The 11,097-nt window shown below is 42.5% G+C and overlaps 1 protein-coding gene across 4 annotated transcripts in view; it reads left to right on the top strand.

The window, feature by feature from the left end:
* Positions 1-418: 418 nt before the first annotated feature.
* The window catches only part of LOC140544271 (sodium bicarbonate cotransporter 3-like), a 64,362-nt gene continuing 53,683 nt past the window's right edge, over positions 419-11,097 (top strand). For all 4 annotated transcript variants that reach the window (XM_072667732.1, XM_072667750.1, XM_072667742.1 and 1 more), the window contains exon 1: positions 419-807. In XM_072667732.1, coding sequence (XP_072523833.1) covers positions 727-807 — 81 coding nt within the window. In that variant the 5' untranslated portion in view covers positions 419-726. The remainder of the gene's footprint in view (positions 808-11,097) is intronic.

Raw genomic sequence — 11,097 nt, 5'->3', positions numbered from 1 at the left:
CTGACCCGACCTTAAAACTGTCCTCTAGAAGCCTTTTGCCGTTGCCCATGTGGTCAGCTGAAAATTCTAGTCCTGCTAGAAGGTGTTGATTTTGGTGCCTGTAGACACTAACACAAACATGTGTCCAGCCTGTGGTGTTTGGTGGTTCTGTGTGTGTGTGTGTGTGTGTGTGTGTGTGTGTGTGTGTGTGTTCTCTGTATATTTGTCAGTGGGGGAGACTTCACTTCATCCAGTGCAACACTGTGTGCATATGTGCATCGCTATGCGTCTGTTTTGGCACACGTGCCACCGGCCAGGAGAATGAAATATAGCCACGCGCAGTGATTGGCTGGTGAAGGGAGAGAGAGGGGAGGCGGAAAGGGGATGTACAAACCCACAAAGAGATGTTCCAGCATCCCACAGAGACTCTCCACTCTCTCACACACTCACCCTTTTCCTGCTCTGTTGCTCCCAAAGCATCTCTCTCTCTCTCTCTCTGTCTCTCTCTCTCTCTCTCTCTCTCTCTCTCTCTCTCTCTCTCTCTGTCTCTCTCTCTCTCTCTCTCTCTGTCTCTCTCTCTCTCTGTCTGTCTCATGCGCACATGCACTAATTCTCCCTCTCTCTCTCTCTCTCTCTCTCTCTCTCTCTCTCTCTCTCACTCTCTCTCTCACACACACACACACACACACACACACTCACACACGCGCGTGCACACAAAAATACACACTCACACGAGACTAGCAGGGCATGGAGGCAGCTGCTGCCTCCACTAGTGCCGTTTTAACTGTCATGGACGAGCGGCATGAAGAAGGAGAGCACGTGCTGACGGTAGGACTGTGTACCTGTGTGTGTGTGTGTGTGTGTGTGTGTGTGCGTGCATGTACGTGATTCTGTATGATAAGGTCAGGGAGACCTGCTGTGTGTGTGTGTGTGTGTGTGTGTGTGTGTGTGTGTGATTTTGGATTTGTGTTATGGTTATATACCTGTGAGTGTGTGTGTGTGTGTGTGTGTGTGTGTGTGTGTGCATGTACATGGCTGTGTGTAAAGGTTGGGCAGATGAGTGTGTGCCTGTATGTGTTCTGTAAGAATTGGGGATTTGGGATTTCTATTTTTCTGATTATTTACCTGTGTGTGTGTGTGTGTGTGTGTGTGTGTGTGTGTGTGTTCTGTTTAGTTTTGTTAGTATACCTGATGGGGTACACACAGTACACACATACACACAACTCTATAACTGTGTGTGTGAATTCAGTTTGTGTCTGTTTGTTTATTTATTTATTTATTTATTTATTTTATTTAGTCTGTGTACTTTGTCTAATATTAATAAATATCCTGATCATTTAAATGAGTTTCGCTTGTTAATTGTTATGCAAATTACACTGGCAGTGGTTGCAGTGGTGGTTCAGCAGTTAGCGCTCTGGGCTATTGATGACAGGGTTGTGGGTTCGATACCCGGGCTCGGCAAGCTGCCACTGTTGGGCTCTTGAGCAAAGCCCTTTACACTCTCTTGCCCTCTGCTTTGGGTGTGTGTGTGCTCACTGCCCCTAGATCACTAGTGTGTGTGTGTTCACTACCACAGATGGCTCAAATGCAGAGGACACTTTTCGCTGTACATAATACAGTGACAAATACTTGCACCTTAAAATGATTGCTCTTTTATTCTTTCACACCACATGTGATTTTTTTCACTTTGCTATTTTAACCATTTTCTTTGTACCACCAGTCCCGTTTATGATTAGCTTCTAATTATACGACACACAAGAAAAAGATTGGACTCAAAGCAACATTATGCAGCAATTTTACCATAAACAGCTTCAGAATCATGCTGATGCTCCACTGACTGTAATAGAGAGAATGGTGTCTCTGCTATTGCCACTACAGATTGGAACGCTGCTACTGCACTATATAACACGGTGTAACCCGAATCATGTTTGTGTAAAATCCTGTAATATTGCTCAGCCAAGGTTTGTGAAGTGAGTTTGGGACCAGAAGGTCACTGGTTTGATCCCCAGGACCGGCATTCATGACTGAGGTGCCCTTGAGTAAGACTTCTGACCTCCGACTGCTCTGTGGGCACTGAGGTGGCTGCCCACTTCTCTGGAGGTGTGTTCTCACTGCCCTATTCATGAGTGTGTTATTCTTGTTGACAGATGCATGAATAGGGCTGTCTATGGAGGGGTGTGATTTGTATTTATGGCAGTGAGGAAAAATGATTTACACTCCACACCTGTAGGGGGAGCCCAGTAGCAAAATGCTTCTTTTGTTGGTTATACCAACTAATTAACTCCACACTTGCACTGCAGATCCAGACTATAATGTACACTACCAGTCAAAAGTTTTAGAACACCCCCCTTTTTTAATTTTTCGATTGTTATTTAGGTACTTCAGATCCAGAGTGGTAAACTTGCAGAGGGTCAGGGTGACTATACAATGAAATACATTGCAAGGTTCCCTATTTTTAGGGACGAGGTCATTGGTTAACAACTTACTTATGAAGTAAATGAAGCTTTTGCTGATTTCTTACAAGCCCTTTTGCCTGTGTAATAGCAGTGCTGGAACAGACTACTGCAGTATTTACACAGCATGGCACGTCTGGATAGCTACCATAATGTCTAAGAAAAGACACTCAACAAAGAAAGCAAGTGAGACCAGTATAGCTCGTAAAAGTGGAGCTCTGTCCTTTAGAGAAATTACAAATACAAAACTGAAGAGGTCTGACAGACTCAAATCCACAACAGCATGAGAAGACAAGTTTCTGAGAGTCAACACCTGCTATGATTGACGGCAGCTTTTCCACTGCTGTGGTCTTTGCCATTGGTTTATTCAAGCGATACACAGACAGTACAGGTATTTTGCTATATTTTTCATTGGCCATACCTCCAAAGTGACATCACTCTCCTCTGGTTTGTCAGTGGTGAGCAAAGTTTGTCTTTTTTTTGTGGCTTTTTTGCTGGTCTGAAACATGATCCGATCTATGACTGACCTATTATTAATTGAGTATGTTGACGCTGCAGGGGCGAGCGGTTCTGAGCACGGAGGGTAAGCCTTGACACAGAATGTTTTCTCAGCATAGTTAGCGAACCGTGGGGTCACAGAACCATTCAGTCGGAGGGCTTAATGCTGCAGAGAGCCGCTGATTTGCTCCTCATTTGCTTCACCTTTATGCCGCAAGATCCGGCGTCCTAATACTTTTAATACAGAAAATGACAGAGATCGTATCTTATCGTTTAACCTGTTTCTGCTGTTCCGGACTTGCTAACTACGTGAAATTAGGGTGGGAATGTGAGACTGGACACATCCAATAACAACAAACTGTTGCTTAATTGTTACGAGACCCTGTGCACTTCCTGATCCTGATTTAACAACACAGCAAACAGGTCCTTACCATTTACCATTTGCCATTTTTCTAGCCTTTGTGTGTGCCGGTTCTATGGTTATGGATTTCTTTGTGCATGTATGCTTGCACATGTGTATTGGGTGCTTTACTGTCTATGGCACACAGGCATACACACTGTGTCTAAGCATTCACAGTGAGTGCACGAGTGTATATGTAGTGAGCTTATAATGTGTATGTAATGGAGTTTTGGGTACATGGGTTTCTGACCTAACTGACCGCATACTGGAGTCATTACAGGTAATTCAGAAAACTGTACCTTAGGACTGATTTGTGTAATCCTGTGTACAGGATTAACTGGTGTATTCCCCCCTGTTCTGTGAGTGTGTGTGTGTGTGTTTTGTGAGTGTGTACGGTAGAATCACACATTATATGTCTTGGATCAGTTTTGCGGAGAGATTTTGTTGGTACGAGTAGGGAAAGTCTTTTGTGAACCAGTGGAGTCGCAGGCTTCTCAGGGAAGTGGGACAGAAAGGGGGGATACTGTAAATAGTCCTGTTATTCTATATGGAAATAGCTGTGCTTGTTTTAGTTGTGTGTGTGTGTGTGTGTGTGTTTGTGTGGGGATGTGTGTGGGTGTGTTTAGGACACCTGCCTGCAGAAATGCTGCTCCCTTCCTGTCTTTAACTCAAAGCCTAACTGTCAAACAGAGCAGTGAGTCACAGATAGGCAGGAGTAATGAGGATCTGGCACCCGGCCTCGTCCCCCAACAGCACGGATATGTTCTGAAAATGTTCTACTTGGTTTGATGAAACTGTGTGCTGTGTGTATCTGTGGCAGCAACTCTCTCAACCTCTGAATTAGTGGGAACGGTTTATTTTGGGGCATCAGTGGCTTTCATGGACATATATGGGGTATGTCTAACTTGTGTAGTGGCCAGTTTTGGGAGAACCTTCTGTGCCATACACACTTAAAGCTGCATGGAAAATCTGCTACTGCAGAACCTTCTTGTGAAGGAAGAGAGAATCAAGGACACACGTTATAAGCAGGCCCAGTGCTATGATAGTGATTTTCATTAAAACACTGATGTGTATTAGATTATATATTCATACACACAACCCATACACACAACCCTATAACCACACAGCATACAACACCTGCGGTAAAACAAGCCTCACAGGTCCAGGGCAAAACCAGCAAAACAGACTCCAGGCACTAAACTAATATTGTATTGGCTGGCTGAATACATTTGGGGTTTGGGAATTCACTATAGGGCCTATAAACTGTGCCATACTGTTGTTCTTTAAAGCAGGACCACATATGCTATTACTATGTCCAGATGTTTGTGGACACCCCTTCTAATGAATGCATTCAGCAACTTTGAGTTGCACCTAATGATGACACATATGTACAAATGCACAAACACACACACACACACACAGCTTGTCTAGTACTTGTAGAGCAGTGTTTCTCAAGGCACCCTGCCCCGCACATATTAGTGGACTCCCTGCTTTACCACCTCACCACAATTCTGTTAATGTTAATGAGCTGAATCAGTTAAATCAGGTGTGTTGGGAGCAGGAAAAGCACTATAGTATGCAGGGCAGGGTGCATTTCAGGACCAGGGTTCAGACACACTGTATGTCCAATAGAATAGGAAGCTCTGGAGCATGCCTAAAGCCAGACATGGGCTGGAGGGCTATAACCCCACTCCAGCATTGAGCTGTGGAGCAGTGGAACTGTGTTCTCTGGATTGATGGATGGTGCCCTGTCCAATACTTTTGTGATGAGCGGAGGATTTGGGGGTAAGATGGAGTGGTGATCATTGAACATCCGGGCGGTCACACTAACGCTTATGTCGCTGAATGCAATCAAATGCTTCAGTGTGCTTCTGCTACATATGTACAAAAGTCTTGCTGCTGCCGCTGCTTCAGAATTTAATGAAATGTCATGAAATTGCAATTACGCATCTCTACAGGGGGCTTGTAATTTCAAACGACGGATACAGGAAGTAGAGACCCAGTCTTTCAGTCTCTAAGCACCTGTCCAGATGGAAGCAGAAATAAGAAAGACGTGATAGAGACACGAGAGAGCTGTAGAATAAACTAGCCAACATTAAGTCAAATAGGTTTAACAGTTGAAAAGACTAGAAGCCGCTGTTTATATAATGCTGACAACGTGCCACTCAGCAACATGACTGTACGACAGTACATTAAAGCCATATTGAGACCACAGAAAGCCACAGTAGATCACATGTGAATTGAAATTCACAGAGAAAGGCAGCCAGACGTTTGGCAAACAAGCAAATGCTAAGGCCATCTCATGCTAAGGTTACCTCAGCAAGCATTACTATCCAAGCCCTGATTCTGACTCTGATGCTGAAGAAAAATCCTAGAGGAAACACTGAAGTCCCCACAGCAATGTCCCAAAAATTCATAGAAAATCTTCTAGACAGTTACTCCAACAAAAGCAGGATCAGCTCTTTTTTTAAAAAAAACCCTTTATTTCAGAAGAAGCGCTGAATTAACAGGTGCCCCAATATGCAAAAATATGCCATAGATCTGTGGTGGGCAATATGACAATATTTTACTGTACTGTGATAAATAGTTTAGGTTATAATGATACACATATGCTTCTCTGAGCATATTGTGGATGCTGTTAGTACTCAACAACAACAAAAAAAAAAAATTACAAAGAGTGTAATTGGTCCTGTGTAATTGGATGGAGTGCAGCAAATAGTAAATAAACATTACTGTACTAAGTAAGGGATGGTGTTTGGATACTCAGTTACAGTGAATGCCGTCTACACAATTAGTAGTAAGTTCTGCACTCCTACCACTTCCAGCTACATATTTAACTTCTTAAATCAGTGGTTGGTACTGGAACAATTTCTTTTTATTTGTAGCAGAGGCGTTTAGGATGACTTTATAAAAAATGGGAATCTTGCTGAGGTACTTTTTTAAAGTATTAGGCTGTTCTCTCTACTGCATCTTCTGTAGATCTTTTGAAAGACCACAGCTAAATGTATCGTTGCTGTTTTTAGAGCAGGTCAAGGCTGCTGAATTTGGTTGTGCTAGAATGTGTGTGTGTGTGTGTGTGTGTGTGTGTGTGTGTGTGTGTGTGTGTGTGTAATGCTACAGGTGTCTCCTTTTGGAGTGTGTGTGTTGTAGTCTGCTTTCAATCTCAGATTGAAATCTGCAGTTTGAGCAGATTTAAATAAAATAAAAGGCCCATATTTCACATTTGTCTTTGGTCCACTCATAACCGTTGTCCAACCTTTTAAGGGCTCTTTTTCAACTACCTTGTCTGGTTCAAACAAATCAAGTTTTTCTGCTACCTGCCCTCCACCCGTACTCGAGCAGGTAACAGTTAACTGCAGATTTGGATTTGCTTAAGGAGAACCCTGACTGAATTTGCTACTGGTGGGCACAAATTTCTATGGTGGTCTGCACTGAACAAAGGAACTGAACATTAGAGCATTTTTTCTCTTCTTCTAACAACTCGTCCGCACTGTACTGTTTGCATAATCTGCCCGTTTTAACATCTGACTCTTGGCAAACACTGGTATCGATTCTGCAGCACAAGCTGCTGCTGCTGCAGCAGATGAGCAAAACCAAACCGAACCAGTGTGTTTGATTGTTACTACAATTGTTACTTGTTCTACATTTACACTTACAGCATTTAGCAGACACTCTTATCCAGAGCGACTTACAAAAGTGCTTCGTTATTTAAGAATACCCTTAGCTAGCTTAAATAGACTAAAATTCAAAGATACCGCTAAGTTTAGACACTACTAAACACAAGTCGATAAGGAGACCATAATACTCTACTCTTCTCCCAAGTACTCTCTGAAGAGGTGAGTCTATGTTTGAAGACAGCGAGCGACCCTGCTGTTCAGACACCCAGGGGAAGTTCTTTCCACCACTTCAGGACAGAAAAAAGTGTGGACGCTTGTCTTCCGTGGATCTTAAAGGATGGCGGGTCGAGCCGAGCCGTACTCAAAGCTCGAAGGGTTCTAGGTGCGGATCGGCTTTTGACCATCGGCATCAAGTATGGAGGGGCTGGTCCAGTCTTGGTTTTGTAGGCCAGCATCAGGGTTTTGAATCTGATGCGGGCAGCAGCTACAGGAAGCCAGTGAAGAAAACGCAGCAGCGGCAGTTCTAAGACGGAGGGCATCTGAAATATTGTTGATAGATAGAGAGATAGATAGATAGATAGATAGATAGATAGATAGAAATTTGGAAATTAGGAAATTTGGCAGTCAGTAGCCAGTTGTTCTCTCTCTGGCCCCAGCTGCTGATGGAAGGCAGCATGACCCGGAATTCAAACCTGCGATCCTCAGACTGATAAACACTGTACAAAGTTAAGTCTCTGATTCCCCCCTACGTCATGCTTCCAGAGTCTTCTTTTATTAAACCAAACCAAAACACCTGAGGAGAACTAGAGAACTAAACTAAAGACAAAACACACGCTAACAAACAGGCCAGACACGTCCCTGAAGGCATCAGGGACATCAGGTGGCATCGTACACACCAGACACATGAGCACAAGCACAAGACTCCACAAGAACTGAGCGAAACAATAGGCTACAGAGTCAGAGACAGAACAATGAACACCTGGCAACGATAACAAGAGCAGAGGAGCTAGATACTGTTAACACCTGGACACCAAAAAGGAGGGCAGTGGGGCTGGACGAGGCACAGAACACGTAGATGTTAACGGAGAGATGAAATTATTGACATGAGGGCGGACATTAGGGTAAGCCAGGCTGTTACCGACACCCCTCCTCTACTACTACTTCTCAGTGGGAGACCTAATCAGGGTGCCTGCTGAGACAAGGTTAATTCACCCACACAGTGACATTATGATATTCTTGTTGTGATATGCAAATATCACCATTCCTAATTTCTTTCTGTAGGCACCTGTGTCGATCACGGCAAGAAGCCGCACTGGGTAATTTCCTATGTCGTTCATATCTATCCATTGAATCCGCAACTGGTGAAAAAACTAAATGAATTAGAGGAATCAGCTGTAAAAACAGACTAAGACTGCTCTGATTGGCTGTTCTGATTCTGGCTGAAACCCTTTTTTCGTACCTTAAATGGGCGGGGCTACACTGCTATAAGCTTAATAGGCAGATATATGCAAATGTGTGTTGTTCTTTTTTTGCTGTTTAATTTCCATATATGGACCTTAGGCTGGAAAGTGAACAGCAGGGCAGTAGGCTTTGATGTTAACATCGAATTACCATGATATGAAACCTTTAAAGTGCGTGTGTGGTGTGTGTGTATTTGTGTGCCAAGGCTCCATTTCATTGACGCTCAATAAGAGTGAAGGCTCCTTTTCACACATTTGTGTGTGTGTGTGTAATCCCTGAGGGCTGTATGTTGGCACTGCCAGTGTAGCGTTGGCATGGCTACAGGCGTGCTGGTGAGTGTGTGTGGGGGGGTCGGGGACAGCTTATCCTGTGCCACGCGGGCATCACATTCTGCCACCTCCCAGACAGGTGACACGCAGGACTGTTATAGAACAGTACCACACATACGCAAACAGTCTGCCTGCTGTGAAATGTTCCAGTGTGTATTGCAGATGCCCTTTCCTTGAAAGGGGAGTGTTTGAGGGTGTGTGTGTGTGTGTGTGTGAGTGAGTTCACTTACAACCAAGGGTGACCTTACTGTTTGCAGCCCAACCCCCTTACCCATGCACAAACACACACTAGCCATCTATTTCGAGACACCTGTGGTGTATTTTGGTAGAAAACACTATGGTGTATGTGTTGCGTCACTATGTTGATAAAGTAGTCCCAGTGAAGACAGTAAGCTCATCCACATCTTTAACTATGAGCACTGCAGACTCGGAGTGATTGCCTTTAATTGAATGCAACAATTAATTAGTAACAAGTAAGAAAGAATGAATATGTTACTAATAACATAATAATAGATGTAATACTTGAATACAGGGCTGCACAGTATTGGAAGAAACGGACATTGTGATATTATTTGAGATATGTATTGTGATATTTAAAAATATAGGAATTTTCACTGGATTTCTCCAGAAGTCAATGATCCAACGTGTCATGATATTAATAATGCCCTCTGTGTTTCCAATATTGGATGGAGGAAAGTACATTATATGGAGCAGATATAATCTGCCTTTGTGATCGAAAATGAGACCAGTGTTACATCAAGTTTGAGAAATTTGCCTTATATGACATATTGCACATGCGCACATTGTGATAATGATGCTGAAATTATATACCGCGCAGCCCTACTTCAATATACATATTTTTGCATTCAGAACATTTGGCAAGTTACTTAAGTGTATATTTGGAGTGAAATGAAGTAAACCCAATGGGCCTCTTTCATGAAACCTGATCAAATTAACCTTCCCAAGAACGTCACACCAGATTTACAAACGCTGCATACACACCAGATTAAGTATGTTAATGAATTGCAATGATTCACAAACTGGGCTGGCGTGTAGGCCTGCTCTTTTTTAGGACAATACATTGCTCCAAAAATAATTACAATAAACGATAATATTTATTAATTTTCAGTCATTTTAAAAGCATTTAATGTCACTAATACATTAATAATATAATATCGTATGTCATATTAATAATATGAATGTAGTTGCACTGTTTTAAGGAAACTTTAATTATTAAAAAGATTCAGAGATTGGAATTAAAATATAAAAAGTAAACATAAATAAAACATAAATAAAAATATAAATAGCCATAGTGTTATCATAAACCACACCCATGACCTACAAATGACCACCATATTAAGCAGCTCTTGGATTGAGGAATCACAGCAAAAGGCCAGCCTGTAGAACTGTACCTGCTCTGCAAGAGCTCAAATTTGCATGTGCATGACCACATGCAGCAGCATTTTGGTGCATGTGCCTTTGCACCAGTTGCAATGCCTCAAGTATAAACATAGCTTTAAACTGGGAGGATGCTGGGATGATTGAAATTCCTGACCTGACCTGATCTCCTGCTGGAATGTTCTGGTTTCCAAGAAGCAAAACACGAACAGCACCTGTACAGATACAGGAATAGCTTAGAATCTGTGGGACTCTCCTTGTTTCATTGTTGAGTGGTATTTATGTTTGATTTTATGAATATTTTTTAAATTCTTTAGTTGATATGTTTTAATGAATTGTTATTAAAGTGCAGTCATATCACATGGCAATTTCAGACATAACACATACTTTATGTGTGGTCTGGAGCAGGTGTAAATTTCATATGCATCAACATTTTGAGACTACTTTTAAAGAATGAAGATTTTTGTATTTAAAAATATTTCTTTACGTTCTGCACACATTTCATGAATGATCTCCAATGTCTGCAGCAAACTATAAAAAAACAACAACATTGTAACATTTGGCATGTGTTCACCCTACTAACTCCCAACTATTCAGCGGATTTCACTTTGCTCCATAGTATGTCTAGCAAGATCTTCAGTGATGAACTGTGAGTACCACTGCAAAAGCTCATGTTGGATTTTGAGGGATGTTTTGTATCATTGTCTTGATGTAGAGACTTGTCTCTTTTCATGTTTAGTCCCTTGTCTGACTGTCACAGCTGCTTCCAGAATTCACTGGTATTTGGTGGAATTGTTTTCTGGACCTCTGGCTGCTACACAACCCCAAAGCAAACAAGATCCACCTCATACCGAACAGTTGGCACAAGCTTCCTTTCATCAAACGCTGCTTTTTTCTCCAGATGTTGTGATCTGTTGTGACTGTAGCCAGGTCACCACTCCATAGCACTTGTTTCCAGAATG

Source organism: Salminus brasiliensis, chromosome 2 (assembly GCF_030463535.1).
Source record: "Salminus brasiliensis chromosome 2, fSalBra1.hap2, whole genome shotgun sequence".
Taxonomy (NCBI): domain Eukaryota; kingdom Metazoa; phylum Chordata; class Actinopteri; order Characiformes; family Bryconidae; genus Salminus; species Salminus brasiliensis.
This window is presented reverse-complemented; position numbering and strand designations above follow the sequence as displayed.